Consider the following 20320-nt stretch of genomic DNA (forward strand, 5'->3'; position numbering starts at 1 on the left):
ATTTGATTTCATTAAGATCCATAGTATTTCATTAAATGACATGTATTTTCCAGACCAAATTCAAGGTGAAGGAAGGGGGGGGCAAATGACTCTACCTGCCAACCTCAAACGAAGTTTCTTAAATCTGAAGTCAATAGTAATATCGATGTGGATATTTTTAAAGCATAGTGTAATATAAGTGCAAATAAATTATGGAGCAACATGCGAGTTGCGACATCTGTACTTTTTCCCCGCTTATTTTCTTTGGGAGATGAGTTGGCATAGTTTGTATTTTTAACTTAACCTAATAAAAGTTCTAAAACTATAATTAATTTTATTAGGTCAAGTTGGATTTGGTTAATTCGTGTAGGTTAGTTTTGAGCAGCATATAATTTTATTTGGTTAAATTATATTTTTCCTAGTAGAAATATATCTACTGATGAAAATGTATTTGGATAGGATGGCTATCATATTTTTTAAATATAGTATAATATCATAGTGCAGACAAACTATGGAGCAACATGCGAGGCGCGACGTCTGTCTGTACTTCTTTTTACGCTTATTTTACCCTGTGAGATGAGTTGGCTTAATTTTTATTTTGAATTTACCCTAATGAAAGTTTTAAAACTACGTTTTAATAAGATAAATATAAAAACGTTTTGGCTAGTAATTTTTACCCATATTTTGAAAAACAATAACTACATATTTTAATAAGTTCCTCAATCCAGTGCGCAAATACTAATTTAGATATTTTGAAAAAAAAACATTGAAAACGTGTGGCTAAACGTCCCCAAAAAAATATATAAATTAGCGGGTATAGAGAGTATGCCTAGAAGAGTACTCAAAGTAATGAAAGAGAAAGGTGGTGTTAATATATATTAATTTTTCAGATTAAAAATGTGCAAAAACATAATTTTTACTTTTTTTTAAATATTAAAAATACCGTCTGGTCCAATTATTTTGTCACACCACTATTTATACTATAATTTTAAAAATATAATTTAACTGATAGGCGATAGTGAAATTAAAAGCTGCTCTAAAATGTCTATAACTCTATTTGACAGTTGCGAAACGTCAATTTAGTGTTCAAACCCAAACCTAACGTAATGAAAGTTCTTAAACTAATTTTAGTTTTAGAACTTTCATTTGGTCAAGTTTGGTTTGGTTGATTAGCGTACCCCCCTTTCCCATCCCCAATGATTTCCCTGTTTGTTAGAAAAAAATTAGGGCTGTACAAAGTTACACACTATCGATAATTAACTTGGAAAATGTTTACAATCTCTGGCCAGAGAGCCGGTGGGGGGTAGCGCCAGCTTACCGCTGCAGTTGTCAGTCAGCTGAGCGTTCTCTCGCTCGTGTTCGCGGTCTCGCGCTCGCCGCTGTTGATATTCGCGATCGCGAACATCTTCCAGACATGTGATATTCGCGTTCGCTCCGGACAATCACCGTTCGTCGCTCTTCGCGTTTAGAGGTATGCGCCTGGAGAGAAGCTGCGAACAAAGGCGGTGACTTGCGCACGTGGGGGCGCACGTGCTACAACCCGTCCAGACATGGACGAACTCCGCAGGTTCATACAGTGAGTCTTTCGTGTGATATTAACATCCCGTTTAGATCGATAGAACCTATGCGATACGTTGGACCGAATATCAACATCCGTGAGATATACGTATATAAACAACTTCTTGTTTTGATTTGTGTTATTTATTATAGCACGTGTTTTGATAGTGCACAGATTGTGATAGCGTTTAATAATTGTGTACATCAATCACTACAATTAAAATAACTATCGATATGAGGTCAGTACGCGATACCTGTCAAATTTTATGGTCTCGTATTTCGACGAACCCAATACCTTTATATACATCTATAATTACACTACGAATTTATCGCTAAATCAGTTTTGATCGTGTCCGGAATTCGATCGTTTTTCTAGTTCTTTTTCATCAATTCTGATGAAGGTGAGTGACTCATCGCATAGCAGCGAGTTCCTTTGGGATCTGCAGGCGTAGTATAATGTTTCATATACACATTCTGCATTCTGAGTTAAATTAATTTAATTAAGTAGCTCTTCTAATATAAACAATAATCAAATTTCAGTTTTAGCGTATCGGTCGAGTGCTGGGCAGTGTTTTTTTACCGCAGCTCATTAAAAATACCAGTCTGAGATGCATTTGCTGATTGAAATTACGTTATTATTAACAAGTACGATACTAGTTTATGAAACTATTATTCAAAATATTTAAATTTTTATGTATTCATATTATTATTGCTAATAGTAAGTTTTTACCTCGTTTAATATTTATGTAATCTATTTTTGGTATTCTAATAATATATTTTCTTTCTTTGATTTTTGTGAATAATAACATCCATAAGCCTAATTTATCCTAGAGAGTCGCGATCGCGATCCTCATTCTTACCCATTGAGGCTAGAACGCCAGCGCTTGAGAACGCTCCTCTTGCACAAGCCATCCAGCTTCTCAACTAGCTTTCCAAATACATTAATGTTTTTCGGCGATAGCTATGAGTAAGCGGGGCAGTCCGCCCCCGCCCCCCGCCCTCTAAATGTATTTTAAGCAGGGCTGTGGAGTCGTTTAAAAAAAACACGACTCCGACTCCGATTCCGATATTTACCAATAACACGACTCCACTCCGACTCCGACTCCAACTCCGACTCCGACTCAAAAATGTTTAATTTTATCAGGTATTTTTGACGTTTTTCTACGCGGTTTATGTTCATACGCTATACACATTCATCATTACGCAATTAAAATTTCATAAATTTCATAATTTAAAAAAATGCATTTTATATAAAAAATGTTCGGGGTCGCTCATTTTTCACGACTCCGACTCCGACTCCAACTCCGGCCAAAACACCACGACTCCACGACTCCAACTCCGACTCCGACTCCGACTCCACAGCCCTGATTTTAAGCAATTTGCGAAAAATGTTAGAAAGGTCATGCTAGATGCTAAAATTATAAATATTCTCTCAAAAATTTAGAATAAATGTCGTTTTTTTTGCTCATTTACAGATTGCATAAATAACATATTTTTGATGCTCACTTTAATTTCGCATGTACGAAGTATGCATTTTTTTCAAAATGCTAAAATGTGGAATACATAGGATATTTTTGGAATAAAACATATATATATATATATGACTATAATAATTGTGAAAAGAGCGACAGCTGTACCTCAAGTGTTAGAAACAATAAATCAATTAAAATTAAAAACACATAAAGTAAAGCAATGCTTCTGCTTTTGTCCCACAGCGAATTTAATTTTAAAATGAAGGTGAAAAGGACGATAAGATACTAATTTCGATAACCTGGGTACTTACACGTACCGGCACATCCCCCATGGCGAACGACTAATCACAAGTCAGGAATTTTTAAAGCGCGTGATGATCACGTTTTGAACTACGTTATTGTAAACCGACTGAAATAAACTGTAGTTGTACATAAAATAGCGTGCAAAAAAAACGCGTCATCTTAAAAGTCATCATATTTCGTATATTTTTGTATAATGGTCATCATGACACATTGGGGAAATTTGTCCATTAATGATGGTCAGATTCATTACATTTAAAAAAATATGAAATGTTAAATAAAACCGTTTTGTATCTGCCATCATGACGCATTGGAACTATCAGGTCATGATTTGGAGTTAATTGTTTAATAAATTTATATTTTTCAAATGTTTTAATGTTTATTGAAGTATTACACATAAAAAAATAAAATAAATACTTAAAAAATAAAACAGTAAAAGTTAATACATACATAATTTAATAAAACTTGGAAATTCATTATTAAATTCTAAAACAATAATTACGTAAAATAGTATTATTTTGTTATATATAATATCTAATATTTTATCGCAGTTTCTAGACTTAAGTCTCTCACCTGCTTGACGAGGATTGGTGTCTGTGTGTGTTAGCACGCATCACCTTTTTGTTATTATTTTATTTGAGTTAAAGAAATATTAGCTGGAATTAATCAAGCAAATCAGCTATTAAGCCATTTGCATGATTTCGTATTCTTTCGCGGTGTCTATTATTAAGCCTTTCAAAATGATTCTTAAGAGTGTCTATTTGTAGATCCTGGTGCAACATCGAATTGCGAACATACCAAGGAGCGTTTGCTGCGATTCTCAATGAAATATTCTGCTGGGCTTGTAATTTTTGAGGGTATTTGCGAGTATTTATAATATGTCCCCACACAGGGGATGCATAAGACATTGCGGGTCTGATTATTGCTTTATAAATTAGCAGTTTATTTTTTATACTTAATTTACTTTTGCGGCAAAGAAGGGGGTAAAGCTTAGCTCTTGTGTATTTAACTCGATGAATTAGAGTGTCTATGTGTGGTTTCCACGAAAGTTTAGAGTCTAAGGTAAGACCTAAGTATTTGGCCTTATTATGCCATTCTATCGGTTTATTATACATTTTAATTTTGGCTAAATTTTCTATAGCAAAGGCTTTTTTTCTTCTAAGAGAGAACATTACTGCGACGCTTTTTAGTGGATTTGCAGTGACCAGCCATTTGTCGAACCATTTTTCAATATTTTTAATTTTATTTTGAAGCTTAATTACCGCTCGATGAGGATTTTTATAGGTACTCAAAATAGCTGTATCATCAGCGAATAGAGCAGTTATGTCGTTACCGCGGTGTTTGGTTGGAAAGTCGCTCGTAAATATAGTGAATAATAAAGGACCCAGTATTGAGCCTTGGGGCACTCCAGCAGTTATAGGTCTGGGTATTATTTTGTTGCACCCCTTATACTATAGGGCCTATAGCTTCGTTACTGTAAAACACGGAAAAGCATGGAATTAATCAACGGTTCAAAAAATAATAATAATAATCTAATTCGTTGCAGTATACTATTTCGATCACTTCTATGAATTTTCTTTTGCTCGTTGAATTGTGCAAATGTTTTTTTATTATCTATTATGCCACATAGATATTCTATAGATTTAATTAAGGACTATTCCAGGGCCAGTCCAATGAAAAATTTCCACATTTTTCCTTATATGTATTCTGAAATATTTTTTTAAGCTTTATAAATATTAAAAAGTTTATAAATATTTTCACCGAGAATATATCTTAAATTCTTATGATTTTGATGAGTGATATTTTTGCACGCTACTTAAATTATACAAAGAGTTTCACATTTTTTTTTAAATCATCAGTATAAGTAACTAATAAAAGGTCCAAATACTTATCAAGTCTTTGAAAAGGTTTATCTCTGTAGCTAAAAAAATATTTTCCTAAGTGTAATGCGAGTCAGTTATAAGATTGTGTATGTCATATCATGCTTTATATTTACATATATAGGAATGTTTTTTTCTGCATATAATGTATTTATTTAGCAACACTGATTTATATAGATCACAGATATGCGTGTCATATAAAGTTGTGACTATTTTGCCTGCAGTTTAAAAACAAGTCGCTATGTTCCATTTTATTCCAGGTCTAACATCCTCTTTTTAAAACAAAACTTGTAAAACAAGTAAGTTAAGCTTTTTGTACCCATAAGGTCTGTAGCTCTTAATGCACTTTTAAACTTCGTTTAAAGCCACAGTAAGTGCTACTTACCAAAGAGAAGCACACAGGGGCGTACTATGAATATTGAAATACATTTTTCATACGATTATATAAAATCATTTCCTAAGAATGATTCGTACTTTTCAACTTCCCTTCGTGGAGATACGTCCCTGGAGGCACACCATAATTATCGTGGTCCCTTTTTGGTAACCTGCACTTTGGTACATAATGTTCCATACTTCATACAATTTTAAATTATCGCGAATGTAGTACACCAAGTCTCGAACATGTTTTTAAATAATTTAACAGTTCACTTTACCGTTGCACCCCTCCCTCATAAAGCTTTAATTAATTATATGTGCAAGAAGAACACGCTTTATATAATTCATTTCGGGTTAATCTATTTTATTATTGCTGTTATTTCGTGGGAGATAGGATACCTGGTAATTATGCTGTAGTGCTCAATTAGATAGATTAGTATGGAGAGGTGGTAATACACCAGTTTTGGTAAAGTTGCCGGAAGTTCCATTTTCGAGAGGGACGTGACTCTTAAGGTACTGTTGGATATGAATCGATTAGCTAATCATAACCAAATACGTAATCGGTTTTGCACCACGTAATTAATTTCAATTCCTCGATAATCTGAGAAAATATTTAATGCTATATTTACGACCATTCTGTTCCTAAATTGGAAATATTATTATAGCGTTTAATGATATTGGATATACATACTACATATATTATTTTTAAATATAATCCGTTAGAAGTAATTTTATGTATACATTCAGACGGTCCTTATATTTCTTATTTTGCAATTGAGAATACGCAAAAAATTAAATGACTAGAATACAGCAAAAAATACGATAATTTACAAAAAATATGTTAAAGCGAGTTCACTTTAATTGTCAGAAAAAATGCACGAGTATTTTGCTGTGTACTTTTTTGTTACTGAGTTCTTAAATCAGATTCTTCAAATGCAGCTAGCTTGAAATCGAAATATACGTCTAATCAAGCATATTTTTTCTTCGACGTACATAATAACAAATATTATTAGATTCTAATGACGTTTTGAAAGTCTTGTGGTATTAAGCTATTTTTATTTTAGTGAGATATAAAACGCTATATATATTTTAGCTACAATTTTAATAATCAAAATATGCTCCATTTACAAAAATGATTTATTGCCAACGATTTAGCAATGATTCTTGTTTATAAAATTATTGTTTTAGAAGTTGTAATAATATCTCATTAATTATTAAAGGCATAAATCAAAATGTTTTAAAATGTGATAATCTGTAGGAGATAGGTCAGAGAAATATGGGGGATGAGGCAAAATTTCCAATCGTAATTCATTTATTTTTGTAACAGTAATTAGTGATCTAATGCCTGCTCTACACTCTCTGGAAGTTGGCCAAGGTTGGCAAGGTTGGCCAACATTGTCGGCAAAAGGACCGAAGTCGGAGCTGCTCTTTCGAGCGCGAGCGGTGAGATACTTCCCCTTTCGCTCTCTCGAGTGACAAGAGTGAGAGATATAATGATATAGTGTTTCGCAAACTGAGATAGAACGAGTTACTCGGTTCAATTTCAGTAAGGCGTCGAGCGCTGCATAGTGGTCAGGTGGTCAAGTTATGCATGCTTATCGGGGACTGACATCTTTGAATATTTTAGGGCACCAAAAGAGATTAATTATATTTTTGATAGTATATTCTTGTAACATATATCGTTATTATATTTTTCTTTCATATAAAATTAAATAATTAAGAAATAATTAGTGGTACATACTTGATTTTGTTAAAAAAATCGTTTCGAATATCCTTATGTATTTTCCTACATCGGTTTATATAAATGTCACCATAACGAATTCTTATTTAGACTCGATGGCGACAAATTATAGGATAGTCACACATGTGTTCGTATACTGAAGTATTATTTTTACGTCTTATGGCATTTTGCAAAAGCCGATAAAGATTTTGCGTAAATTGAATATTTACGTCTTTCACGGCCGCCGTCCGGACGGCATATGAAATTTGCGACAGTGGTCGCTTCCTCGAAGTCGTAGGTCTCGGCCGACTTCAGTTGTAACTTCGGTTCGGACAACTTCCAGAGAGTGTAGGGCAGGCATAAGAGTTCTCGAATTATGAAGTCTGTTTACCAAGATTCAATACTTTATGAGTAATTATTATGCATAGTTTCAATTCATCTGGCTTAAGAAACAATTGATGAATAATTCTCCCATTATACCACAAAGTGATTCAGTTCTTATTTAATGTATAACTATTGTATTGATCTCTTTTAGTTATCGTAGAGTAAACATTTCTCATTGCCGGTAATAATACTCTTCAAGAATAGTTTCATATTTTTTATGTGAACTAACGAAGAACATATTTAAAAACTGCATTTCCTTACTGATATCACTATGGATAGAAGTCCATAGTAATATAAGAAGGCTGATCAAAGTATATTTAAATCGAATTTTGGCCAATAGGTAAGTGCAAAAAACAATTATCACTTCTCAGAAGTCAAAAATTCACGTCAAAAGCAATAAAATCGTGTCGGAGCCGTAGCAGTGGGAACGCTCGTTACCGAGCGTTCCCACTGCGACGGCGACGGCGACGGCGATTCGATTCTCACTCGTAATATTGTTATAAAAAGTCTTAATATAAACGCTTGATAATCGAGCGTTTTCATCGCGATGGAACGATTTTATTGCTTTTGACCTGGTCTGAAAGTTCACTATATGACAACACTAAGCAGAAAAGAAAACGCGACTAATTATCAGATAAATATTATATGTATATATTTTTAATGCCTAATTAAAATATTTCGCATAAAATATTTCGCAACGGTGGCCAGTTTTTATATTTATTTGTAGCATAGAAAGGGTTAACTCGTACCTATTATTATTTATTCAAGACATTATATTACGATGTTAAAAAATATATAAAATATCATTTTTGTCATATGAGGCCCGGAACCATTGTTTTCCCCATGGCCCGGGTTTGCTCACGGCGGCCCTGCAAATTAGAAAAATTAAAGAATGACTAGAAAATATTCTTATTTATTACGAACATCTTTTTCCAAATGACAGTTAGTTTCCGACTAAATAAAAATCGGCCACTTGATATGAAACGACCTAATATTTAAAATGGTTTATTACTTTTTTAACTATTGTTCATTTTTCTATAAAAAATATTTCCTAACTTATTTATCTCACTGAATTAACCCAAATTTAAAAAAATCGTGAGTGATCTTCTCATTAGCAGAATTTAAATTTTTAGACTGCCGTAAAAATATCACTAGCTTCCCCAAAATTAAGAAAAAAACTAAACTAATTTTTTGAATAGTTAAACTTTAATAAAAGAGAACACGTAGTCAAGAAAAAGACATTTTTTATAAATCTAGTTTGAATGCAAAAAATAGATTACACTATCAGTATTTTAAAGAATAGATTAAAGACAAGATACTGTCCTTGGGTATTCATACGTTCGCGGAAATATCCATCTCAGCGTTTCCTTTAAATATTGTTATACAAGTAGACTTTCAAGTCTCCATTCACTCCAAGAATAAACACAACGAAAGTGGAACTTTCGATCGAACATGCCAAATCAAAATGAATAAGTTAAGTTTAATCGCAAATCCAAATGATAAAGAGCCCTTTTGTCCACATTGGAAAGTGACGGCCAGTCACGCTTCCTTTCATGTCTAAAAGTGAATGGAGAAGAATTACTCTTCAATACGTTCCCCTAGTTTCTTGCGGAAGATAAACGCCTCGAATTTAGAACGCACTAAAAAGTACATAAATGTGTTATGTATATGATGATGATACGAGAATTGTTGCGTAAGTTTTGATTTTCGATTGACAGTGCTGCTTGAATGATTGGAGGATTTGTATGGTTAAGATGACACGGTCAAACACAGTGAATATAAAAGTGTAACATTACGACACTATTTTATAGCGACGCACTAAAAATACGATCAAAGTCTTATGTAATTATATGTCATTCCGGAATGATTGCATGTTATGACATCTTGACAGAGCACGCTTCAAACTATTATAGAAGCAATCAAGATTAAATCATGATATTCTGAGTAATTTGTTAAGTAGAAAATCAACTTTGTATTGTAATTGTAGATGCCAAGATTTTTTTTTTAATTATCAATATATCTTTTATTTCAAAAATAAAATACTGAATGTTCCATAATAAAGCGATAAGTTTTTCTTCGGTAAATTTGTACCACATTTTTTAAAATATAATTTACATAATTAGGTATTCTTGTAATAAATTATAATGCTAATTTTCTCAAAGTCATATCATTGTTTGCTTCAAATTATTGTACTAATTAAAATCACCTATGTAACACATGAAAAAGGCACGTGTCTTAAAATATAATTTATCACCAGACTATTTTTTCTTATGCCTGAACTACACTCTCTGGAAGTTGGCCAAGGTTGGCCAAGGACGGAGAATATAGTGGGTTACTTCGGTCGAGTTCGGTTCTGCCCACTCTAAAATCTTTCGGAAGTTGTCCGAAGTTACCGAGAACGGGAGGTAAAGTGGGTGTAATTCAGTCTACTTGGCCAGCTTCGAGTGCTTCCGAACATTGTCGGCAAAATGTCGGCCTATGGTTAACACGCATGTCGAGCGCTGCATCGTGTTCACGTGGTCAAGTTATAATACCACATGCTTATCGGGGACTGACATCTTTGAATATTTTAGGGCACCAAAAGGGATTCATTATATTTTTGATAGTATATTCTTCTAACAGATATCGTTATTATTTTTTTTTTCATATAAAATTAAATAATTAAAAAATAATTAGTGGTACTTGATTTTGTTAAAAAAAATCGTTTCAAATATCCTTATGTATTTTCCTAGATCGGTTTATATAAATGTCACACCATAACGAATTCTTATTTAGAATCGATGGCGACAAATTCTAGGATAGTCACAGATGTGGTGTTCGTATTCTGGAGTATCATTTTTATGCCTTATGGCATTTTGCAAAAGCCGACAAAGACTTTGCGTAAATTGAATATTTGCGACCGAAAAGTTTTCACTGATATTGTATTGGTGAGTGCCAATACAAATTTTTATAATTATCAGTAGCGTAATTCTAATAATATGACAATTTAAAAATTGCGATTATTTGGCACTTTTACGATCGCGCCCAAATATGCCGACTGTACGTGACAGAAGCCGCCGTCGGGACGTCATTCGACGGACGGACGTCAAATTTGCGACAGTGTGGTCACTTACTCGAAGTCGTAGATCTCGGCCGACTTCAGTTGTAACTTCGGTTCGTACAACTTCCAGAGAGTGTAGTGCAGGCATTAAATATTATTAAATATTCTTCCGAGCTCTTCGCTGTTCTCTTCTTACTCCAAAATTGAAACTAGCTTAAACGATATAAACGAATTTAAATAACGTACATAGTCAGCTATTGACACCAATGTGTTTGATAAACGTATGTTTTTATTGCACAAATTATTATTTATACCAATACACAGATGTCGTTATTGGGTGGCAATGTCGAATGTGAAGTGTCCAGTTTGATAAAAAGTTTATATTGCATTTTTTTATAATAATAAAATATTTTCTAAAAATTAAGATTTCAACACATTCTAATGTAAATAATAATTAATATTATGTCATAAATTGCGCAGTAAATTTAACAACATACCCATCTGATTTTCTTTAGTTCTAAATAAAGAACAACTTCGCATCGTATATGTGAGGTAATTGATAAAAACAATTAGAATTTCGTCAAAATTATATAAAAATATATAGAAACATTCCAAAACTAAAGTTTGAGGCAAACTGCGCATAAAACGTGAGAATATAATTATCCATGCCGGTAAATGACAGCAACGAAATGTTTGACATTGCTGTTAGCTAAATAATGTTTTGTATTTATTTATCTTGAGGAAGCATTCAAAACATTCCTCGGGTCAAAGTCACTTGAAAAACTCTTCACCACGAAAATAATCTTGATGTCATCGTCGAATTGCCAATAAACGTTCAAGTGGACTTCGATACTGTTAACTTATCTTTCGAGCTCTTAAGAGTTGATAATTTTTCTGGATCGTATTTCTGAAACCACTTGACTCATCCGCCATACCAAAACATCGGTTCATTCTACAGTGTTATTATATTGTAGCTATCCACGTTTTAACATCTGCTCAATTTGGACAGATGTTTTGTATGAACTTTACTAGGTCGACAGTTGGTTTTGACGGAAGCAAGTCAGTTGCAGTTGTGTTTCGTAACTTTTTTCTTTACAATGATAATGAAAAATCTAAATAATAACGCCCACTAAATAATGCATATTGGATTTGTAAAGGACATATTCTAGGCGCATATTAGTTCTTTGTATGAACACTTGAACATATTACAAGTTCGTAGACCTCAATATTGAAGTCGATGGACGTTTTGAACTAACACGTTGCTTTAATTGCGTTCTATAAATTCGATAAGAAATTTTCACACAGATCTATAGATAAAATTGTATCTTGAATCATTCAATTATAGAAGTAATTATACACTATGAGCACAGTTTTGAATTTTAGGTAAACAATGCCTATTCTGATCGTCCCAAATGTATGATGCTATCGTAGTTCTAAAAATGTTAACGGGTATTTTGATACTTTATTACCCTCATATGTTATTTAAATTAGTGTTGTTATTAACTGATATTATCTTTAATAATTTAATGAAATATTTTAGTAGTATTTATATTATTTTTTTTCGTGGGAAATGAATAGTATAATCCTATTCAGAATCGTATCCTGATTTCATTATCATAGTTTCTCATTTTAAGTAAATATGTAGAATGATCGTAGAGAAACGGGTTTGAAAATAATTTCCCTTTTTAAAATTAGGATATTATGTATTAAAAACAAAGTAAATTATTATTAAATTGCTTTTTCATAGATAAATGGAGAGTATTCATAAATCAGTTTAAATTGAATAGCTTCAATATTATTGTTGTATTTTATAAAATCAGATAGAATGTTTAAATATGAAGACCCCAGAGCAGGAACATATATGTCGAAAATTAGCTTCAAAATCCACTAGATTTTTATTATTCTTATTGCTAGAAAATATAAAACCAGCAAGGGAAGAACATGTTATCTGCACTTCTATGGGTACTGAATATATAATTAATGTTCTTGATATAAATATTTTTTATTATTATTATTCAATATAAGAGGATTTTTTTATATTTAAAAAATCTGTTGAACAATTAGGTAGTACATAAAATAATATTTTACATTTAAGGTTAACTCATGTATGTCTTCCTAAAAATGTCTAATAAACGATGATTCCTTTATAATACATTTATATGAAAGATGAAAATATATCAATTATCATTTTCTATAATTGTAATAAATTATAAAAATACAGGTAAATTCTCAAATATTTAAATATCTCATAACTGCATCATGCTAGTTAATATGTACTTGTAAATACTTGGGGATTTAAATATCAATACATAGAACTACTTTTTAAATAAAATTAAATAATTTTCACAAATACTATAAACATAAAATATTAGTAAATAAATTTAGCTAAGTTTAAACCCATTTATAAAATGTTTGATTTCATTCATTATATAAGGACATAGAAGTTTCTTATATTGATAATTTACAAAAAATAAAAACAGATGTTTCAAATCGTCAGATTTTATTTATTATATATGCTAGTTCAGCTGTATACGCGCATCAATCGAAGAGCTCGAGGTTACTGTGTGCCTTGTGTGTAATATTTCTCTGATATTGTTGCATAAATGATGTAACCGACTCACTTTTAATATAGTTGGTCTATACACACGAGGAATAACATTAACCATTTTTATTTCTCACAAAATTCTTATATATGATTCCCTCGAGTCGCGTCGACGTGTGTATTTATGAAAGCATTAATTTAAGCTGCTGGTATGGAATAGATACAATCTAGAATTTCTAGAAAACCCTCGTCTTTTTGTGCCACATAATTAACAGGGCTTCGGTTCTTGAGTATTATTTTAAGTACAGCATACAATAAAATATGTATTAAACAACTACACAAAAAGCACAGCTATCCGTCAGATAATATTTATTTGATCTTATCCACGTACTTATGGTTGGTGAAAGCATTGTAGTATAGTCATTAATGCTATTGTTTAACTATTCTGTGGTGTAGCCATTAATGTTATCGCTTAACCTCTGACTTCGCCCCGGGGAGAAGTCAGAGATTTTCCTTATTACGCGTGCGACCTAGACTTACGTAGGAAGGTCGTCTTATTGAGGATCGAAGGACCAGTGAAACACCCATATTGCCTAATATCTCGTCTTTCTGATTGTTGCCCAACAAATATACCTTCCCCCGCTCGGATCGATTAAAACATTTTGGCCATAATAACAGATATTATTGTTAATATTTTATGTACTCTTATGTAAGGTTATGTCCTACACATATATACATAAAAATATTTAATTTAACTGTGGTCAAAATATGAATATTTTTTTCGTATATCTTTTGTTATTATCAGTTGATATGGGTTTTTTGTATCTACTGTCACTTAGGCGTAAAATCCTATACATTTTTTTATAATAAAGAAAACAAGAACGCGGAATGCCTTGAGAAAAGTCATTCAAGCGTCATCCAGCCACACAAAGATGACACGAATCGAATCAATCGGCTACTTCTCGAATCGCTTTTTTTCCTTGTTCGCCAGAATAGAGCAATTCTGTATAATAATGTAAGAATGTGTTCCGTAATCGTGGGAAATGGAGCGCGATTATCGTTAGTTGGAAAAAAAATCTGAAAAATCCGATTATGGCCACTCTGAAAAGCAATCGCAGATTCTGTTACGTTTTTGCGCTCTCTGCGTTGATTGGTTTGTTGCTGCGCAGTTTCGAGAGATTGAACAATAAGCATAAATAAGCATATAAAAAAATAAATAAACGCAACAAACAAACAAACGCCCACTGCCTGAGTCAATTGAAACAAATTTTGTTCGTTAGCCGACGGCGAATTTTTGGGGTAAATGACAGACAACCGACTGACTCGTGTGCATCGGAGAAATCATACAAGTTCAATAAACACACAAATCAAAGCAAAACGACCGGGAAGTGGATAAGTAAAGGAATGTTTTAAGACTCGAGAGTCTCGAGTATAAAAGGTCCATTGAAATACAAATGTGTGAAAGCGATTAGTGTTGCGTCAGTTGAAGATTTAGAATAGGAAATTGTCGACTTAAAAAGATGATTAAATATGTTACATATATGTAAATTCACATTAGAGATTCGTTATTCTTGATTAATAATTCAAGTAATGATATATTTTATGATATTGAAGATCTTGGATATTTTGTGTATGATTTTTTAATCCCCATAATATCATAAACAGTGTTTGATGTATTCTGAGTTTATTATTTAACACACAATATACATCATATTGTGTATTTGTATCACTATTTAAAATTTGTTCGTTGTATATCTGACATCCGGATTTACTGTGATCAAATAAGCGATGTTTATCGCAGAGTTTGCTCAATTTTAGTTTATCTATATTGATGTATACGGTTTGTATTACGGTTTTTTTTTGTTAAAATGTTACTATTTCATACAATGATCTATTACTTTGCTTAACCTCATGTCTTTCTCAACCAGTGACGAACTTTTTTGATGTGGGAATACAAGTAGATGTTGTATATACTGATTTTGAAAAGGCATTCGATATTTGTCATGGGTTATTATTAAAAAAATGTTAGGTTTTAGTTATGATTATTCCTGAGTTATTTAAGAAATCCTAGATATATCGCAACTTATGGCGACCGATCGTCGAAAAAATATTTTACCCCTTCGGGACTTCCTCGAGGGTTCAACCTGGGCCCTCTATTCTTCTCGTTATTTATTAGTTACATAAATACAAGAGTTACAAATTATAGTTTTGTTTTATATGCTGATGATTTAAAATTGTTTAGATGTATTCTACATATTACGGACTCTTTTTCTCTATAGAGAGATTCATGGAGATAGGCTTCCATTAACCGTCTGCCTTTTAATGTTATCAATATATCAAATTATGTCATTTTTCCAATCTCGTTCCCCATTAGAATATTCATATGATCTCTGTGGGAACTTTCTGACTAGATTTAAAGATACTTGAAAGAGCAAGTGATTCTCTCTACACGTAAACGACATCCGCAAAAAAGGTTTCAATATGCTCGGCTTTGTTATGAGGAACGCGTTTCAATTTGACGATCCGTTAGCGATGTACGTTTTCTTTAAATACAATTAACGATCCAATTATAAATCTTCAATTTCGTCAATTTAGAAAGCGATGAACAATTAAATCGGTAGTTCAATCAACATGAACTTTAGTATCATATAAATTGCATTGTTAATGATCAATTTTCGACAACGACAGAAAATTAGCAGCACACGCCTATTATTGATATTGTGACCTAAAACATTATTGTTCGTCCATTGATAAAAAAAAATCGCGACTGATTAATAAGCCGCTTGCTTCGTTTTATCGCTTGTATGCGTTGTGTTTATTTTCGGTCGAATCTCGGTAAGCAAAGGTTGACGATCGCTTCGTTACGCGCGTGTGTTTTTATTTATCGTAGTAGGTATGGTATATGTGCAGACCGTCTGGCGCAGTTTTAAGTGAATAATGGAGAGTGCGTTCACATCGGCCGACCTTGCATCTTGCTAAAGGTTGCCCTCTGAAATTTTCGGGTTGAGCGCCCCTACGTCCTGGGTTGCCAGGATTTCCTCATTTTTAGTCCATTGCACTATATCTTGTATTTATATCTCACACTTATTAATATCACATTGTTTTAGCTTGAAAAAGTATAAATTACAATCTTTAGTGGAGAAGTAGTAGTTTTCCTTAATTAATATACATATATTTTATATGCGTACATATACTAAAAGTAAGTATAGGTACATATTTAAAAAGTTCGTGGTCTAATCTTCACGTCGTGGCTTACTTTTTCGATCACTTCTATAATATAAGTTGCTATCCTTATCGATATTACTATAGACTTATAATATAAGAGGGTTGACTAAAGTATATTTAAACTTAAAATCATATGAATGAGCATGACGAGTTAACTCGTCATAATTTTCGTCATGATCATATGATTTTATGCCGTCGCCGTCGCAGTGGGAACGCTCGTTACCGAGCGTTTCCACTGCGACGGCACGATTTTATTGCTTTTGACGTGGATTTTTGATTTCTGGGAAGGGATAATTGTTTTTTTGCGCTTTCCTATTGGTCAAAATTCTGTTTAAATGTGGTAAATAGTATTGTATTTATTGGCTTATTTTATGCATGTTAGACTCATTTATATATTTTTCAAATGTTTCGCAAATAGTCACTTTTAAAACTTATGGCAGTTATACGCCTATTTCGTAAACACATTTGTAGTATCACTTGATATTCACCAATAGTAGTTATTTTTACCCGTAACTAAATTTATTGAACTAATTTCGACATTTTCTAAATGATTGGTTATAAATAGTGCTTCTTCTCGAGAATTTCTCGAAAAAAAAATCCAAATCGAGAATTTTGCTGATATCTCTAGAAATTTTATAAAGCCTTTTTTTTTTACTATTAAATTGACTTTAGATGTTTTACAACTGCTGATTTTTTTATACTGCTGCATAAGAAAAGGTGGGTCTGTGCCAGATGTTATCCATAAATATCCATGCATTATGTATGAGAATGGCAAAAAAATTGTTCACAATTTTCTTAACTATACTAATTGGCATTATCTTTGATTTAGTAATCTAAGAACTACATTAATAATCAGATAAGAAAAACCCGCATCGCGTTGGAATCAGCAGATTTAAAAAATATATGGTGGCTTTCCACCGGTTTCGGTGAACTTAAATTTCGTTTTTTAAGCAATCCAAAAAGTTTTTTTATTTTTCACTTGCTCGATATATGAAAAATATAAGTAGTTAAAATACTGTTATTGACAATTTTCTCAATAACATTCTCAAAATTTCTTCGTAATTCGACGTTCTGTGATTAATCGAATTAGATAGATCCGATCTGGTACTTCAATTATTCAAATCCATTATAACAAATCAAAATCCTATAAAAGTTATATATTATGTATATTAATAATATTAAAATATCTGCAATTTTTTTATTTATCAAAGTTTTTAGAGAATCTCAATTCAATCGATTAGTGAAAATGAGAATTCTCAAGAAATGAAAAACATATGGGTTAATTAAAGTATAACCAAATAGATCATCCTATATCTATATTTTTATGAAAAAGTATTCTTGAACATTTCTTTTATTAAAATTCTATACATATTCTCAGACTTTTTGAAAACAAATTTACAGTCACTCTAACCGATTTCTCGTTGATCAACAATACGGATTTTGACTAAAACATTATATTAACGCATACATATCTTGTTATAAAATCAATCGAAAAGATTTAAAAATACAGATTTCAAGAAGGCCATTCCATTTTTTCCGATGTGACCACTTGGATAATCTTATTGCATATGATTTTAAATACTCAGAAGAGTGATTAACATACTTTGGAGTACCGAAGGATCAAATCTTGCTCCATTACTATTTTTTCTGTTTATAAACGACAAACACAGAAAATGTTTACTCATGTTATTTACTATACGGTGACTACTTTAAAATATTTGTCTTATGTTTTCTCTATTTATTATAAACCATATCATCACGACTTCATACAATTCATACACATGCATACACACAACACAGTAAACACAATGAAATGTTGAGCAAAATAACAGATTTAATAAATGATAGTGGTGCAGTGTCAATCGTCGTTTCATTTGCAAAAATTACAAAGTTTGGGAAAAGGGGATAAAATACGCACATTGTTAATGTTCTCAGAAGGTTGATAAATCGTAGCATTGTCAATTTTCCCCAATAACAGAATATTATAAAATATTAGTAATTCTTAAATAATATTCTGAATGCAAATATCGATTTTCCTAAATTTGGAGTTGTCCCTTTCACGCAATTTTTTTATAATTGTATACTTTTTCTCTATTTTTTCCACTTTTTTTTTGTCCTTTTTATTCATAAATCTAGATAATCCACTGTGATTGCAAAATACTTCTATCGCAATTTTCCGCCGTAATTTGTAATACATACCGTTTCGGATTGAAATGCAATTTCTTGAAACGACAAAATAAGAGAGGTAAAACGTTTTGGATTGTGGTCGGTTGCATTTATTTCACGGTCACGGATTTTTCCGTAATAAGTTTAATTCGTAATAAAACAAAACTCTTTGTTTTTGTGGGTTTGTCGCTTGTAACCGTGAGACGTTCACAAATCGTTTGCAATTATTTTACTTTAATCGAACATTATATAAATAATATTTTTAATGGAACGTTCGATAATAGAAAATTAGTTTCGTACACAAATTCGAGTAGTCAGTTTCGTTGTTAATTCGAACATTTATTTATCGCTTGGAATCACATTAAATTTATAACATAATTGTGTTTAAAATGGACGATTGAATTATGTTGTTACACAAAGGTAATTCCAAATCATTCGGAATCGCTCAACCGTAAATAATTATCGAAATATTTCAGTTTGAATAAATATCGGAGAACTGCGCATTATTTATTTGGAAGATTTATTGTCGTTTTTCAATATAAACTTACGTATATTGTACACATACATATATTGTAGTTACAAACCATGAAGGTTTTTTTTTCCAATTTGTTTTTTCCACACTATACGCAATTTATGTTTATTGGTTTTCTACAATAATATGTGATGTAGTATATATTAATCTATGCATTTTTTATGCCTATTTTAGACCAAAAATGCAGGTTAGGTTTATTATCAAACATAAGGAAAAACTTTTTTTTTTTAATCACGTCATTCACAATAAATATAATATCTCTAATGATAATGATAGTAAAGTATAACTCAAACAATCTAGTATAGAATCAAAATGAGATTATGTTTTAAGGAATAGTTAAGATATTTATAAAATATAAGTAAAACAATAAAGTTTGCATGTATATGGTTAAATTTAGCATAAAAATCAGTAACATATACTTGTCTATAATTAATTTAAATAAATAATACTGATGATATAATGATTCATAAAAGAGTTCGTCCAGTAGTCGCTAGTTTGAGTCTTTGTTGTAGTCATCGCTGATTTATTCGCCGTCCGAGAGTCTTCGCTATGGTCTTCTTTGATTGCCAGTAATTATTCGAGTGATCGTGTTCCGTTCGTTTAATGCTTGCCAGTGATTGAATCACTAAGAGTGATGGAATTTTCTTATTTAAAGTATTCACACATTTTTAGAAGGCGTAAATATATTTGTAATTTTTTCTTGGTGCAAAAAAACAATGAATTGCCTGTAAAATATTATTTAATTAAAAAATTATTGTTTGTTTATTATAATTATTTTAATTTATCATTATTACTATCATAATCACTTTTGAATTTTATAAAATATTCGTAACACAAATGAGGGCGTCAAAATGAAAATGCTTAACTTATTATTATTACTGTTTATTCAGGAACGTCATTTCAGTTTTTTCAAATCACCATAATTTAGAACAGCTGCGATTAAACTAAGCAAAATTTTATCGAATTTATTAAATGTATATACAATAGCTAAATAATGTTTGGAACAAATTTGATATGCATAAATATCAGATTCGTATCGACGTTTTTTGTACGGATTTGCATATAAATTACATAACATGAAATAAATTTACCGTAATCAAATTATTTAACTGAACGAAATAAAATCTTTGTCTTGAAACAACAAATAC

General features: G+C 31.6%; 1 protein-coding gene and 1 long non-coding RNA gene across 8 annotated transcripts in view; both read left to right on the plus strand.

Annotated features, from left to right (window-relative positions):
• Positions 1–20320, plus strand: part of LOC148236158 (uncharacterized) — a 502848-nt gene that overhangs the window by 278756 nt on the left and 203772 nt on the right. The window lies entirely within an intron of this gene.
• The window catches only part of LOC148236180 (tripartite motif-containing protein 3-like), a 61106-nt gene that overhangs the window by 8393 nt on the left and 32393 nt on the right, over positions 1–20320 (plus strand). For 4 of the 7 annotated variants that reach the window (XM_088185108.1, XM_088185109.1, XM_088185102.1 and 1 more), the window contains exon 1: positions 1304–1555. The exons of 2 other annotated variants lie outside the window; for them this stretch is intronic. Coding sequence is in view for 3 of the 5 variants with exons in the window: in XM_088185102.1 (XP_088041228.1) it covers positions 1530–1555 (26 nt within the window). In the remaining 2 variants the exon portion in view is untranslated. Of the gene's footprint in view, positions 1–1303; positions 1556–20320 lie in introns of those variants that run through there. One more of the 7 variants, XM_088185105.1, reaches the window with a different exon arrangement.

The sequence above is a fragment of the Plectrocnemia conspersa genome, unplaced genomic scaffold, assembly GCF_051122295.1.
Source record: "Plectrocnemia conspersa isolate PC_06_02 unplaced genomic scaffold, ASM5112229v1 ptg000004l, whole genome shotgun sequence".
NCBI lineage: Eukaryota > Metazoa > Arthropoda > Insecta > Trichoptera > Polycentropodidae > Plectrocnemia > Plectrocnemia conspersa.